This window comes from Photinus pyralis, unplaced genomic scaffold, assembly GCF_008802855.1.
Source record: "Photinus pyralis isolate 1611_PpyrPB1 unplaced genomic scaffold, Ppyr1.3 Ppyr1.4_LG1, whole genome shotgun sequence".
In the NCBI taxonomy this organism is placed as follows: domain Eukaryota; kingdom Metazoa; phylum Arthropoda; class Insecta; order Coleoptera; family Lampyridae; genus Photinus; species Photinus pyralis.
In genome coordinates this window covers 49,167,323-49,184,897 of record NW_022170249.1, presented here as the reverse complement: position 1 = coordinate 49,184,897, position 17,575 = coordinate 49,167,323, and the positions used below count along the sequence as shown (strand labels likewise).

General features: G+C 35.2%; 1 protein-coding gene across 1 annotated transcript in view; it reads left to right on the top strand.

Annotated features, from left to right (window-relative positions):
- The window catches only part of LOC116179117 (semaphorin-1A-like), a 119,274-nt gene that overhangs the window by 33,436 nt on the left and 68,263 nt on the right, over nucleotides 1–17,575 (top strand). Inside the window, exon 2 of the mRNA XM_031498835.1 lies at nucleotides 7,432–7,531. Coding sequence (XP_031354695.1) covers nucleotides 7,446–7,531 — 86 coding nt within the window. The 5' untranslated portion in view covers nucleotides 7,432–7,445. The remainder of the gene's footprint in view (nucleotides 1–7,431; nucleotides 7,532–17,575) is intronic.

Sequence of the window (17,575 nt, the reverse complement as noted above, 5' to 3'; positions counted from 1 at the left end):
CTGTAATTGGGCGCATGCCTGTTGAGGGCTCAGAACAAGAGAGCGATAAAATTAAAAAAATTAAAAAAAAAAAGATCTTCTAGAATGTTCGCAGTGCTTTCCAGAGCTTTAGATTTTAATTAGTTCTTCTCGGAATTTCTATATCCTTTACGGACCTTTCTGTAATTTTTAAAGGGTTCCGATGCCGATTATAAGATTTTTTTAACTTCTTTTTTCGTTGATGTCGCACTCTGATGTTTTGCTATCGATCGATACATGCGGCAAGTCACTTGCGTCGTACTGTCCCAAGGTGTTTACATTTTTATGTTTTGTACGGTCGGTTTCCGTTATCATATATCTGTCAATATCTAGGGTACGAAGTCGTCGGGGCAAATCTAGCAGTAAATTAAAAATGTAGTAACACGAACTTTTTTTTATCTTATAGACCGGGAGGCAGCGTACATAGTAACTAAACCATAAGCGACAAAATATTCGAAAATACAGGCTGAAAGTACGTTGAAAACTATTAATAAAATCACTCGTCTGCCAGTCGTAAGTGGCAGCATTAACTTAGGGCGGCGCTGAATAGGTGACTTCTTTAGGTGATCAACTAAATTACCAAACTATAAGGGTCACGGAAAAGATTTGTATCAAGAAATCCCATTTTTTCCATAGTTTTCAAATATGCTATGGCAGACGATTTCAAGTGCAGCGTTGGTAGCGAAAGACGCCCTCCAATGTAGGGAAAAACACCCCTGAACTAAACCATGAGGACCGTATAAAAATTATACATAAAAAATTACTCTTTTTGTCACTACTTTAAAATATATCCTGGTAGACGATATTAAGTGTAGCTTTAATAGTGGCAGACATCTTAGAAGTTAAAAAAATTAGGTACAGTAAATCCCAGCGAGTGCGAGTGTGTGAGAGATAAGCGCACGAGAGCACAACGAACAGAGATAGCTATAGATTTACGCACCGCTTGGAGTTACCAAACGAATTAAATTAGGGAAAATAATAAATTGTTTATTTCGCGATAAGATTGTCGGTATTTCTTGAATTCTTCTCAGACTGAGAAACAGAAAACCTGAAGAGAAAAGAAGATAGACCTTCAGCTCGTTCTAAACTATCTTCTGACTCCAGTTTCGTTGTCTCTATGCAACATTGATGGATCGATGAATAAAATCGACAAGTTTGTTTTGCTGAAACTTTTTCGGAAGTATGATTTCTGCAAGTACTCCTAGTCCATCGCCAGTTGTAGATGTTGTTTTAATCGATGGATTATTTTTTTTGCATCTTTTAAAAGATCTCCGGTAAACCTTTGAGCGATTTTCTGAACACATCCTCGGCAAGATTTGTGCTGTGTCAGCGAGAGAAGTTCATCTTACTTTTGACAGATAGTTACCCCTTCCATGAAGGATGCAGAACATGATCGTTGGGATCAAAATCAGGAAAGATTACAATCCTACTCAATTGCTGTTTCCACTCAGAAGCAGCCTGCAAATTTCATAAAACCACTTCGCAATGATAGCTCAAAGCCTCTTTTATAGATTACTTATACCGTTCATAGGCAAAAAAGACCTGCTGTGCTTTACTTGGAAGGAAAGTTGTGTTTGCCACATATGAAGATAAGTGCTATAAATTTGTAGCAAGGGAAGATGATTTGATGAACTGAACTGAATTGTGCTGCAGCCACTAAGAGGCAGATTCTCGAATAATTTACCACCTTGGTAAACTACCAACAAGTAGCGAAATCATTATTAGCGCTTCCGATATGGACATTGCTGTTATTGCTTTGGGAAATGTAAAATTGACGCTACCATCAAGGTATAGATGGAAGTAAGTCTCTTTTCCAATAACATACAGAAATTCATAAATCTTCGAGAGATGTTCGTGAATTTGGGTGTTGATGTCTGTAACGCGCAGGGTAACGCGTTACCGGGTTCCCACGCATTTACCGGATGTATGACTTGTGTATGGTCCTCATGGTTTAGTTCATCGCAATTTGGCCGAATGTCACCGAAAAATGTCTGACTTTCTACAATCCGTCTGATTGAAGTGGATGGAACTATGTGAATGAGAACTGAGAAGTATAGAATCAAATGGTTTGAAAGATCTCAGTAGTCAGTATCCATCCTATCGCTATCTCTGTTCGTTATGCTCTCGCGCGCTTATCTCTCACACGCTCGCCCTCGCTGGGATTTACTATACCTAAATTTTTAACTTCTAAGATGTCTGCCACTATTAAAGCTGCACTTAATATCGTCTGCCAGGATATATTTTTAAGTAGTGACAAAAAGAGGAATTTTTTATGTATAATTTTTATACGGTCCTCATGGTTTAGTTTAGGGGTGTTTTTCCCTACATTGAAGGGCGTCTTTCGCTACCAACGCTGTACTCGAAATCGTCTGCCATACCATATTTGAAAACTATGGAAAAAATGGGATTTCTTGATACAAATCTTTTCCGTGACCCTTATAGTTTGGTAATTTAGTCGATCACCTAAAGAAGTCACCTATTCAGCGCCGCCCCAAGTTAATGCTGCCACTTACGACTGGCAGACGAGTGATTTTATTATTAAGGATCCTCAGATCCTTTATAGTTTTGTATTGTCGTCCGTCCGTCCGTCCGTCCGTCCGTCCGTGTGCGCTCTAACTCTTTTTAAAAGTGGCCGATTGTGTTGAAATTTGGTATACGGATACGTTGGACATTAAGAACGGACGCTATTGATTTTCAGGAAGCTGGTTCAACAGGAACAGAAGTTATACGACTTCGAGTGAATCGGGAACAGGAAAAACTGCGAACTCAATATAATAAAAATTAACATATTTCATTCCCTAGGTCATGTATCGAGTTCGGACTTTCGCTAGATTTATTCCCTATGACTCTTAGATGTGTAACAATTCAATATAACTCTTCTCTGTGGTCTCGGTCAAAAGTTTTAGAGCAAAATGTACCCAAAATTATTCTTTACACATGAATTTAGAGTTGTAAAAGCTTTCAAACGCATTATCTTGATGCTGAAAGAGTTGATAACGTGAACGTTTGATAACCGCATGTGTGTGATTCAAAAATGTTAAATTATTTTTCTGAGGCCACATGGATTTTGATCAAAATATGTCAAAATCGTTAATTATGCACCAAGATCGTTGGGAAAAAGACTACGCGCATTATCTCAATGCCCAAGACATAAATTTGATGCATTTTTGGCGACCACGTGGATTTTGATCAAAACATGTCAAAATCGTTATTTATGCACCAAGATCGTTGGGAAAAGACTAGGCGCATTACCTCAATGCCCAAGACATGAATTTGATGCATTTTTGGCGACCACGTGGATTTTGATCAAAACATGTCAAAATCGTTATTTATGCACCAAGATCATTGGGAAAAAAACTAGGCGCATTATCTCAATGCCCAAGACATGAATTTGATGAATTTTTGGCGAAAACGTGGATTTTGATCAAAACATGTCAAAATCGTTATTTGTGCACCAAGATCGTTGGAAAAAAGATCAAGAGCATTATCTCAATGATCTAAACATGAATTTGATCTATTTTTATGGACCACATGGATTTTGATCAAAACATGTCAAAATCGTTATTTATGCACCAAGATCGTTGGGAAAAAAAACCAAGAGCATTATCTCAAAGCCCAAGACATGAATTTGATGCATTTTTGTTAACTATAAAATGTATTTTGTAAGATTAAAATAAATTGTCGTTAAAAGTGATTGTAATACTGAGGATCCTTCGATATTTCGTTGTATCGGTTTATTAGTTTTCAACCTACTTTCAGCCTGTATTGTCGAATTTTTTGTCGCTAATGGTTTAGTTACTATGTACGCTGCCTCCCGGTCTATTAGAACAGTTTCTCGACTTCCCAAAATAAATTCTATTGTGCTTTTAGTTTCGCGCGAAATTTTTAGAAAAATGAAGCCATTGTCTGTGCTTTCATTCATAGCTGGCAATCTGACATTTGTTGTAAAATAATTTGATCCCATGAAACGAGAATTATTATCCTTGTGTTTATAGAAGAATGCGAATTGCAAGCAATATTCGCCAAATGGCTGCCGATCCCCTTCTTCCATTATAGAAGAGGTAGGTTGTTCTGTTTGCTTAGTGGTGCGATCGTACGTAGGGAATAATACGAGGCTCTTGAGAAACCTCAATGCCATCGCACTCCCTTATAAACTATAAATAGAAAGCGGATTGGAAGCTGCTTTAAGATGCAAAACGCGTTTTCGTGCATTTATTCATGCACTAGATTGATGTAACTTGTATCGCTAATTAATAAGTGATGAAATTACTGAGTGCAATATCTTCCTCACGTTCACGTAGTCCTGTTTGTGTAGTTAAACTTGGTTTTAATTGAAGTATTATAAAGACAGGTATCTAATAAGGCAGGAAAGATTGAAAATTTCGATACTATCGGCCGTTGTAACGGATGGTATGACCTTGCTCTAACACAATTTGTCAGGATGATTGAAATAGCTTCCTGAAATAGATACATGTCCTTAGAACTATTGCGGCAATTAATCACTCTTGCAATTTCATTTCACGCAAACTTTCACCACACATTACTACGAAAGTTTCTTACTCCGTCCAATTACTCAATGCCTTGATGGCTTCATATAGTGAAAAAATTCGGCGCGTCGATTTATAAATTGAATTGAATAAATAATTTTCCCTGGACATTAAACAAAAATTAAAACTGCTCCATTACTCCATTACTAACCGGAAAATTTGAATGTGTTTGTTTATTCAACAATATCGAACCACGTAAAACGCGGGTAAACAAGAAGGGTTTATTTTTGATTGAACCGTTGTCAAATTACCATCTAGTATTGCTACTTTATAAACAAACAAAAAGTGAAACGTTGATGCATCTATATTGGGGTAAAAATAAATGTTCTTGAAAGAATTTTCGGATGGAACAATTTGTTTCGCAAAAATCAAACACATTTGAAAACAGGGCAATTTATCTATGTCCTCGTAACAATGGAACTTTATCCTGGCACGCAAAAACGAAAACTGGAATTTTCTTTGTACACGTTTCCTCATGAATTGACTTTAAGATGCGTAATTTGTAATAAAAAGGTATTATTTTGAACGTTTGATATGCATAAAGTACTAGTCACAAGCTTTCGTTTTACGACAGCGAAAGTTATTGCATTCCTTTCGTCTTGTCCTTTTTTTTATCTGCGCGAGAATTAACGATTTGAATCTTTACAAATTAATTCGTGGAGTAAAAACATTCTGGGATTTTATGCGCTAAATTCGTCTTCCAGTGTCTCTTTATAGCTACCGGTCTTGACTATTCAGCAAGAATGTTAAAAAATATGGGGTTGTAATAAAATAAATTTTAATACTACGGGCCCCACATCATTCGGTATCAAGCACATAGGACCACCGTTACAAATGTGCTGTTGGCTGTTGTAATGGCACTAGCGATTTTGTGGTTTGATAAAAATTGCTTCGATCAAGCTTCTGTTCCTTTTCAATTCTAATATTCGCGTTCCCCTCGCAAACGGTCGGGTAGAACCATCTAAAAAATTAAGGGTTTAAAAGGCACGCAATCTTTTTTGTTGTCTCGTTTTACTTCGCTTAATTTGTTGCGTAATTTTTCCAAGTTCGTATATGTTTTACTCTCGTTCTTCTTACAGTAACCAATGCACGTATGTCACACGACAGCGCCATTAATCACACAGGAAAAGCCACCGTCGTATTCTCAGGGGTTAGCTACTGGCTCCCGCTTACTGCAGATTCATAGATATCAATAAAAGAGAAAAATCCACGCCAAATTTCTTTTTTTCGTTATTTTTTATTATGGTGCTCTACCGAAGAAAAAAATTGCGCTGGATATGAGACCACGTTCATTTTAATGTTCTTTCGCCGTGTAAGTTCTATTGTTATGAATCACGACATTTCTAGAACAAATCTCAACTAACTTTTCTCCATTTTAGGACAACGTAAAAGTTATGGAGAGTTAGATTTTTCATTTGACTGGCATTTTAGTTCTCATACATTACATTAGTTGATGGATCAAAATTTGAGAACAATTTTATTTTATGTACCAAATTCGTGGCCGAAAAGATGTTGTATCGATCTGCAGGAACGAGAGGGTTGGAAAGGTTTGTGAACATGGAGTATTGAAATCGAAATTTCAAACTATTCAATAGTTTTTTCATGGCCCTTAAATATAAGTTCATTAGCCAGCAGCTCATGTGTTTATTTGCACCTAGTCTCGAAACTGATCTAAGGATATTCCCATCTCTGCCACAAATGAAAAATTCACCTCAACTCAGGTTTGAACACCCGACTTCCGGTTTTGTAGCCCAACGCTCTACCGCTGAGCCGATTATGCCCTTTTGTTTAACCGTGGTAATTTTCGTAACATCATCACCCAACCCCTGTTCACAATTAAAACACTCACCCGGATCAAGACATGCCGAAATGCCATTGACGTTTTATACTAATTACTATAATTATGTTATTCACAATTCAACTTAGCTACTCTCATAGGCTCCCATCCAATAAAAATTGAGCCTCCATTATTTCCCTATCTTATGCCGACACACTTCGTCCTCATTAATCAAACTGCAAATCAATGAAAAAAAACTATCACTTTCAAAACTAGTTGTACAAATAACTATTTAATAAACAAATCCACGAAAATCGATCCAAAATGGATTTGATTCTGATTAATTGGGAACAAAACCAATTAACCGATTTGGAAAAAAATATCTAATAAGAAATCTGTGTCTGTATCTAGCGCATTTAAAACGGCATTAACTAATAAAAGCGTCACGATTGCTTTTTCTCGTGTGGCCTTTCCAACAAACCCCAATTTCCAACACACTGGAGAGAGTGTTCACGTATATAATAAAATTCCTAATTTAAAGTGTTGCAACAGTGAATTTATTAATAGCGAATTGAATATCTTTCATTTAATTTTAATTTTCGTAATTAATTTCGAGACAATTTCACCGCTTCATTCTTAACGCTTTTATTATTCAATTTGAATTGAGCCTCGTTATTAATACTTGAATTGAAAACATTGTGGTACAGTCAACCGTTTAACGACAAATAAATTTGTTGTAAAATTGCACTCGTTGATGTAGATAGGTACATCCTAATTAATGAATGAAAACAATTCAAATGCCGCAGACATCTTTTGTATAATTTACAAGGCGTTTATCTCAAATTCAACTAATCGCCAAAAGATGTCAAGCAAATAATCTTTAAATTTATAATAAATGAGCAAACAAACAATTTTTTAAAACAACATAAAAAAGCGTCAAGAATTGACAATATCGAATCATGACTAAATTATTATGCGAAGTTCTATTTGAGCAGCTTTTGCAGCAAGTGGAAAGGTTTGCAACGCAATTTTACTCTTATTTTATTTAGATTTTTTGGAATAATTATAACCCCTACGTTTTTATTACAGGTGCGGAGGACGATATGAACCACTTCTTGGGGAATGACACTCACACGGACTACTTTCGGCTGGTGTTACGCGATGGAGAGTCGTTGTTGGTGGGTGGAAGGTGAGTGTTTTCCCCTAAATGAGGGTATTTTCTCATCCTTGTACTTTCCACCGGATATTGTTCCGTGATGGTCTCGTGCCACTTTGATGTTTGTTCTTAATGACTTTGACCACACGACTGGAATTTATCGAAAACCTTTTACTGTTACTCGCCAACGCTTTTGTCGTTAAAATTGCAGTAAACGCCATTTTGCGCGCAAATGCATTTATTACTTGGAACTCTTCATTTATGTGTACAAATAAAAAAACGCGCGCGCTCACTCATAAAAAAGCGTTACTTCCGATTGATTGGCGGAAAAGTGTCGAACTTTCAGTTTACTGGCATCTTTTACACTTTCCTAAGTGCAAGACCCCCGTCAATAGAACTAGGAAGTGGCTAATAAACCAATTTAGCTTGTTGTACTGCGATCTAGTTTTATTATGTGAAGATGCATATTTTACGCCATTCCAATGCATTTACAAAACGACCATTATCATATGATGATTTTGACGTTTATGCTTTACAAACTCGCACATCACGTTACAAAACTCCCATAATTTTTATTCAAACGATGCGCTTTAGCTGTATGAAATAGTTATTAGAGTAATAGCTATCAGTTGCATGACAGAAGTTCATTTTATATAAAGCAGTTTCTACAATAACAATTACTGCTCCTATCAGTATTTGCCGTTTTATTTAATAGGTGTAATTATTTTGTTTTGCTGAAAATGAGAATTCTTTATTAAATGCGCTCGGTTGACCTGGTTTGAGGAACTTATTTCCATTATTTGCGTTTCAAACTTAAATTTCCACAATTTAACTTTGCGAAAACTTGCTGTACCACGACAAAGTTTATCCATGCTATACTCGAATTTAGACACTGTAGTTTTTCAACTATACCCGAAAATTGACTATATAGTGAATTAACCCTCCTTGGCACTTTCAAAGGATATTATAACGCCGATATCTTTCTCTTACTTCAGATTTGTTGTGAGTTTATTGCTGTGTGTAATGGTATGCGGTCAAAATACAACCCAACAGACCGCAAATAAAAAAACTTAGTTTTGAAATTTGGCCAAAATGTTCTTTGGACCTTGCCCCTTCAACATATCCAAAAGCCCCATATGTGGGGGGTGCGCAACAGGCCGCCATTTTGATTGATATGCTCCTTTTTTCGGTTTTTCCTCAATATCTGGAAAACTATCGACTTTTTCATAACCACTTATATTTACAAAATGAAAGCTCATTAAATTTTCTAGAAAAAATGTATAATAAAATTTTTCTGAATTTAACCATTTGAGAGGTATGCAGGGTCTTTCTTTTAAAGAGACAACCTTATATAAGAAAGTAGAAAAGATACGCTTGTTAAAATTTACACACAAAGGTTCTCGACCATGAACTACTTTTTTGAAATAGTGACACCTTTCTAAATCTTTCGGTTTAACCAGAAATAGGTATCAACTTCCTTATTTTAAATAGCACCCCCAATTTTGGGGGTACCTATAAAAAATACTGGTTTATAGCAAAGATGATTTTTCACACATAAATTACAGAATCTTTTTGAAAGAAAAACTCGCTTTTTTCAAATGGAATTTTCCTTTTTTTATTTCAGATATTAAATCTAGACAAAATTTAGATGCGATTGATATGACGTCCTATACCTAAAATTGGTGATTTTCAAGTTATTTACATTTTTTTAACAAAGTAATTTTTAATAAAGATTATGATTGCCCTGAACAACATAAATACCGTTGGCAGGGGAATTACAACTTAGTTAACTGTCTATATGTACACAAATTAAAGAAATCATTAAGAGACGCTTTTAACCCTATTCCCATTTTCTTCCAAACATTTTTGGACTCTTCTGGAGACTTCTCTTCCTGTTGCTGCTCTGATTTGATCCGACCGGTGTTAAGGATCGGAAGGCATTATAGACTCGTTCTATCTTTGTAGACTACGTGTATAATGTGCCCCCACAAAAAAGTCCAAAGGCGCCAGATCCGGAAATCTATGGGGCCACATGAGTGAGCCATTATTGCCAAGCCACCGATCTTCAAGCAACATCGGAAATTTTTTAATACGGCGTGCAATGTTTTCCTGGTTGGCCTTCTTATTGTGGGACTCACGCATTGAATAAATCTAAAGTACGATTCACTTTCTTATGGCATTCTCCATAAATTATTATTAAGGTCAAGTAATCTTCGTTAGAAAAATTAGCCATAATTTAAAACATAAAACACTACTGCCTGGTTTGACAGATTTTATTCATTGGAATTTTCATGGCAATCAGGATTTGTATAAAAAATACTAAGAAAAATCTAAATAACTTGAAAATTATCAATTGTAGGTATAGGACAATGCTATATCAATCGAAAGAATGTTGTCTAGAATTAATATCTGATCTAAAAAAAGGGGCGTTCCATTAAAAAGTCCGAAGTTTTTTGAAAAACTGAAATAGCATTATTTTAAGTTTCGAAGACTGTATACTATTATGATTATTCGAATAACCTGAATTTTTTATACGTCCCCCCAAAATTTCATCATTTTACGTCTAATAGTCACTGAAATATAAAGCTTCAAAGTACGCGCCTTAACTGTTAAATTTTTTCTTAAAATACAAATATCTTCAAAACAGTCAAAGATGGCCAGAGATATTGTTTAATAAACCAACCTTAATTTTCAAAAGGGAATCTAATTGTGAAATCAAAAATGGGGGTTGCCATTTAAAATAAGGAAAAGGAAAAATGTTGGACGTGGGAAGATCTCGAGGATCGGTTGTATCGGATTTTTAAAGCGGAAAGCCCACAATGTGCTCTCATTTTAAGATTGGACTTTAAATTTAGCAGTTTTGTCCCATTTTAACCAACGTGACACAATCCTATTGTGAGGAGTGAAAAGTGGACACGTCGTTCCAGATCAGGTACAGGTATTTTACTATGTTGTTTTTTATTCAGAAATGGTTAACATAAATGTACACCCATTTCTTTGGTAAACGGTGGTTAAAATGCATGACGCAAAACACTTATGTTTCTGATCGATAAAAAGTCAAAAATGAATCATCTCATTCGCCAGAAGTGGAGTCCACAATTTACAAACATTAAAATCAATGAAGGGTTAACGATAAAGTTCCAAGTCCTAAAAAGTTCTTCTTGTTTATACATCCACTGACGCCATTTTAAAAATGCCTTATAATTAGCATTAATAATGCAGGAGTCACAAAGATAATAAGAACTTATCTGTTAAATTTGGTGACAGGCTGTAACTTGTATAATGAAGTGAAAATGACGCCGCATGTTATATAATATATCATAGCCGAGTTTTAGTTTGGAATGAATAGATAAGAAAATGTGTAAGTACTACATTGGTCATAAATTGCCCGCCCAAACAGTTCGGCTGCATGTTTCTCAAGTCCCTCTAATAAAACATAACACTCGACAAAAAACCCTTCTCTTAACATAATCGGCAGCTACAAATACGGCGCTCCTTTATAGGTCGTTACCCACATAATGCCACCTACAGTCTACGTCTATGAGACAAGAAGAATAATTTAAAACAGAAATTATATGGCGCAAGTAAATAGTAGATACAAATCCCACGTTTTATTATTATTTTTTGCTTCAATTAAAAGTTCGCTGCTCTTTGAACGATGTACTTATACGTTCTTCAAACTTGCGTAATGTCAAAACAGAGTTTGGTCTTTAATAAATTCTGTTTGCAAAATTTGGTTGGGACGCAGCATTTCCCGAAAGGCAAAAACAGGGGTGATTAAGGATGACATTGTAATTATGTAATCAGTAGGCAGGGGCATCTTATATTACCACGAAGTCCCCTAAACTTGTCCTAATTGCCATCTGCAGTCATTCGATAACTAGGACCATTTCAACAAGTTTCGAAACTTACAACCTGCACCCTCTCGCTTTACAAGGACTTTCGGTTAGCCACTATTAATTAATTAATTTAACAAACCGTGTAATTGAACGGGTAATTACTATTTAGACATAACCAATACGCCACGAATTGGAACTCTTTCTGCAGGCGTAAACGGCTTTGATTGAACTAGAAGGGAAAATCCTAAAATTACAAGCGCACGTAACGCAATATAATCCACCTGAGTATTAAACGTAGTGAAACGTATGTAGAACAATGCGAAATGTAGAATCTGAACGTTAAATGTACAATACAACCCTTACAGATGTACGGTTCCCAGATTTCTCCTAATTACTAATTAATTTAACGAGAAACCGCTGCAAACCGTTTCTCATTTGAAACAAAACTTGTTCGTAAACACCCTCGAATGCCACATTACGAGGAAGTCATTTATTAATTAATATTTGTATTAAGCGCGCTAAGAAAAAAAAACCGTTTGATCGAGATCCTGAAACGGTTGGAAAATTTTGCCAACGTTTTTTAAACGTAAATAATGGACGTTAAACACTAACAAACGTACCGACATTAAAATAAATCTCTTTCCAAATAAATTTTCAAGGAAAGCCGTTCAGATTTATTAAACCTTTACGCTTAACATCTTTTAATGTTGCCAACGTTCGATTTCAATAAATATTTATTTCGCTTAAAGCCTTTTCGAGTACTCGTTTCCTTTTTGGTTGGCAACGAAGGGAGTTACTTGCAATGCATATCGGGATGGCACACCTATATCAAAATTCTAATAAAACTTTGCTTCACCCTATTTATGGCGGGCGTGTGAGGATTGGCTTGTAGGGAGTGCCAATTGTGAACATTGTCGTCTTGTAAAAATGCGTGACCGATTTACTGATAGAGATACTGACGAAAAGAGTAGTGAAGGCATAAGAATAAAGGGGAGCAATCAAATAGACGTTTTGAGAAAAATTTATGATGTGTAACAATCCTTGTAAATTGTTTAAGTCCCATAAATACAGACGTGCCAAGTTTTCGTATTTAGGAAGTGGTTGGTATACATTTTTGAGGTTGACTCATTACAGTTCACCTCAATAAAAATCAAGGTGTGAGTTACCACGAAAATTACCTACATGCAATACGGACATATATTTATTTTGCGATCCCCTTAAAAATGGCGTGCAAAAACTTTTTCGGTCGGTAATGGAACCCTTCTCTCGCTATTAATTAGAAAATCGGTCGTGAATTAAGAGGCACACTTTTAATAGATTTAAAAATTTTATAATGAAATAGACAAATGAAATTATAACTTCGACGGCGGATATGGAAATTAAAATAATCTCCTCTTACGTATGGCGCAACTGAACGTAAAAAAATTTGCAAGTGGAAAATTTTAATTATTCGAAATGTTTGTTTTAATAATTATTACATGACTACACGGAGCTTTAAAGTTTTTACTCGCCTTGCGGTTTCTTTAACGAAGTCAATAAAAGTTTGTAAAATGCTCATCTCATTCATTATCATATTATCTTTTTAATTGCTCTTCAAATTCAGAGATTGTTAGTAGTTTGTTTTAGGAAACGAAAACTTTAATGTTTAATCCTAATCTTAATGAGCTTTTTAATTAAATGGGCCACATTATCCCAAACCTCGATCTTGGCGATGTTAACATTTTTGTCTATATAAATAATAAGGAGCCAAGAATGATGAAGGGCTTGCTTGTGACCGAATTGGGTACACTGCGTTTAGTCAACGATGAATAATAGTCAAAGAATTTATTATGCACTTCAAATAAGAAGCTAAAACCTTAAAAGAATCTGACAATATAGTGGCATAATAAAAAAAACACGGAGCAACTGGCTAAACATTGTAAACATGAGCATGAACAATCAGGAGATAGGAACCAAAAGACCGAGGTAGTGACAAAAAATCACTCGAATTAATCCACTAAATAGCTCTTAGATTTGTCAAATTTCTTTTTTGATTTTTTAAATAACTGTGAAATTTAACACGAATACAATAATTCGTTATGATTGCCTTCTCGATACGTTTTCAGAAGAAACGCGCTTTAATTGAGATCGATTAAAGAAAATCACAAAAGAAATTTCACAAATCTAAGAGCTAATTAGTAGATTAATTCGAGAGAGTTTTTTTAGTACCTTTGATATTATGATAGGTAAATACCCTTCTTTCCCTTTTAAATGGGCCCAAATCACCCCTTTCTGTACCACGAGAGCAGCATACCTTGTAAAACAAGTTTCCTGAACAAAGTACACCATACCATGCTCAGTATTGATACTATACATATAGGGTGATTACAAAAGGAAAACTTCTTTTTGCATTAATGTTAAAACCTTATCATCATCAACCTCCGTTCCATCTGACCCCAAAACTAGCCTTAGTTCATGAAATTTGCGGAAGCTAAGAATCGATCAATATTTAGTAGAAAAAAAAGATATTGTCATTACCAGTTGCAATTAATGCTTTACAGATCTCTGGGGCTGATTCATTGATGAAGATCATTTTTTTCGACGATCGGCTGGCATCTCAAACTTTGAAGATTAAAAATCAATTGGGTAAAAAAATTAGATGGTAGAGGGGATCAAAACAAACACTTTTTCCAAATAAACCGCGAGGTTTGGAAGCCACTCTCAAAAAAGCGGTGATTTTTTATCGGTGACCATAAGAATTACAAAAACTGATGGCACGTCATTGCATAGGTTTTGAGGTAATGCCTATGAAATTAGATTTTGGAAGTATATGAGGCAAATTACCTAAAATAAAAAATGACACACGCATTGTTGGCGAAAATTTACATGCTGGTGAAAATTCCCACGTTTCGGGAATTGCGCTTTCATATACGAATTTTCCAAATTTATTTAAGTACGAAAATCACTTTCATTTTTTAGAGTGCATGCTTTCAAGAGTTGGTCATCCAATACTTCTTTCCATGAATGAACATTGTAAATGAAATAGAAGCAATTTTGTTCAAACAGATGTATCGAACTATTGCACAAATTTTAATTTGAATATTTTAAATTAAATTTTATAATGAATTTAAACTTGTTTTGAACATTCTACTTCCAAGCAATTGAAGTTATCCTCTGGAAAGGGCAAATAGCCATTAAGTAAACAGAATTGCTAATAGAATTCATAGGCTAGTGTCTAACTAAAGGAATCTTGGACAAATAATAAAAACAGACATCAAAGTAAAGAGCACAAAGATTTATAATAGGTACTATGGGCCGCGATCTACCAGTGGGTCGCGAGCGAACTTATGCTATTCATTATTATAATAATGCTATTCGCCACTGGATAAGACATTAATAAAAACCAGTTCAGCTATTTATAATTCCTAAAAATTTAAATAAACCTTCTCTAAGATACCTAAGAGATGGGTCCCAAGATTGAAAATTTTTGTTAGGTGGGTCGGAGCCCAGTGAACTTTGGGAACCGCTGATTTAGTCTATTACTGAATTTCCGGTTGAAGGAATAAGTTTATTTAGGAAGCTTTAACAAAACACTGCATTAGTTGTAATGAACGAAATAAAACAAAATAAAGTGTCTACCGATATAATAAAAATAAAGGTTTATTCACTATCTGTAGCCATTATATTAATAAAAATCATACAGAACCCCATAAAAAAGAGGAGATTCTAGATGGGGCAATAAAATTACCTTTTTATGATATTATTTCACTATCATAAATATCATTATGATAAATATCATTATGATAAATAACAATAATATAAGGAATTTCGTAGTAAAAAGTTTTTCCATTAATAACCTTTTATTTAGTCGGGAATTTCTTTCAGTGTTTTAATCGACGCATCATGTGAGAAACATCGCACCTCGATTGTTCGGGAAGTTTCTCCTATGAGTCGTAGTCGTATAGCATAATTATTCTTTGTACGCGATAAATGCATGCATAATATATTATGACCTAGTACGAAAATGATTTTATTCCCCATAACGGCATGAACTGATGAAATAAAACCATACAAGTTATCTGCGGAAATAAACTGGTAATGATCACGTGGGGTTTTACAGACCACTACAAAGTTCCTTTTGGGAGTACTATTTTTCGGTTAGTTTAGGGAAAGGCATAAATTTAAATTTGTATTAAAGTAGGTTGCATTCATAAATAACATTGTGCTAAAGATATCGTAAAATAATCTTTGCCCTATCTGGGGAACAAATACGAAACTCATATTTCGTTAGTCTTGATTGATCTGAAGTAATTTGTCAGATTTTGGATACTGTAGCTAATTTCAGTCCTAGCTTAAATACGACGCACTGAATGTATTTAAGTATCCTCGAATTTGTCAAATTGGAAATTTTTTTGCACCTGTACTCATTATGTGCACTGTCAGAAATTTTGTGCTCCGGCCGTTGTTGGAAAATTTAAAATCTCTTTGTAGCTTATTTTTGGGATACCTTTTTTTGTGTAATACACAACTTCACTCGTATAATTTTAGTAAACTCTTTACAATGAGGCTCGTCCACGTAAAGTTAATGCTATAAAAATGTTCATAATTCTTGCGTTTTCCGCTATTCTGCACTATTTATTTGTCTTATACAAAAACTGGGCTATTATGGTGCGAGGTTTCAATATGGGCGGTATTTCACTTCGGTTTTGGGCGCTGGGCGTCTCGGGGCTATTCGGCGCGGAGAGCAACTCCGACAAAAATCCTACTTATACAGAGAAACGAATACCAAACGCCCAAAACGGCCCCCTCTTTACATCATACATAAAACAAGCTTGAGTCGAGTACTCATATACGGAAACTAATGTGGATTGCATGTAAATAAGCGGGTTTCTAAAGACACTAGGCCCAATCTAATCAGACAAAGTTTGATATGAACACAATTAAATTAACTACGATTAATTATACTCACTTAATTCGCCGGACTAAAATTCCAAATTCGGTAGCCTAGCAATGCCCATTCTTACCCGGAATTTCGGGTCAATCGCAAAAGGTCTGCGATAATGAAATAAACTGGACAGCCTTGCAGCTTTAATGCTCGTTTTCGTTTAAAATTGGGAAACTGAAATTATTATTAATAAAATTAAATTAAAATTAATTATTTTTACCACTACTACATAGGTCCAGAACTACATCAGTTTCTCGTAAGGAAGCGCTCGTTTGGGTTAGTCTACCAGGCGTTCATGAAAGCTGGTAGCTTCCATCAATGTATGGTGCGTTCATTAATTCTGATATAATTCTTGTACGAATGTACGGAATGCTTGGTATAACTTTCACTATATGTAGCTATACAATAGATAACATGTTTAAATCAAATGCATGTTGAATAGATTGTTTTTAACTATGCAACGCAGTTTTATACAGGAAATTTAAAAAAAATTACCAAGGTAAACGAGCCACCCTGACTCAAAAGTAGTCTTGTCGAGCCCACTTTTGAAACCTACTAGGAATCAGGTTTTCACAAGTTGAGGAGCATAGCTGTCCTATTTTTTGCCAGCAAGGAAATTGCTATTAAACTTCTCTTAGGTACCACTACACTTAGTTTGTTTCATAATCGGGTTCCATCTCAGCTGATATGTAATCCTTCGAGTCGACGGATCAGTAGGGCACATCATCAGTTTTAATTCGAGTTACCTAATCCTGTACGTGGGCTGACAGACCGACAACGGAAATACTTATGAAGCGGCATCGAAGAGCTCTAAATAACATGCGAGAAATATCTTGAATACCATTGTTATCTTTTTATCGATAAGAGTCTCTACAAAAATTTCCTTCTTTGTCAAATACGATTGGTTGGAATTACGTTTTCAAATTCTTCCCGTTTGTAGAATACAAGTGCCCTTGATCTCTACATGGACAAACCGAGACAAAGAAATTATTTCTCAACCCCCGCAAATAAAAGATTGTTCTAATTTTTGATCGTTACAGTTAAAAATATAAGTCTTACCCTCATTTATTTTGTTATTACGTTACTAAAAGAGAACCCTTATCATAACGGGCTCGGCTGTATGCCTTAACGTTCTCATATTTACTTTTATAAGGGCGTTATGTCGTTGTTAATCGTGGTATTTTATTAGAATTTTCGGTGTTTTACAAAGGGTCGATTCCAGCATAAATACTTGACAGGTTATTCGATGCAATCTGTGCTCCCCATAACGCAGTGATAGCGCTCATCGTTTCGCTTTAATAACATGGCGTTGAT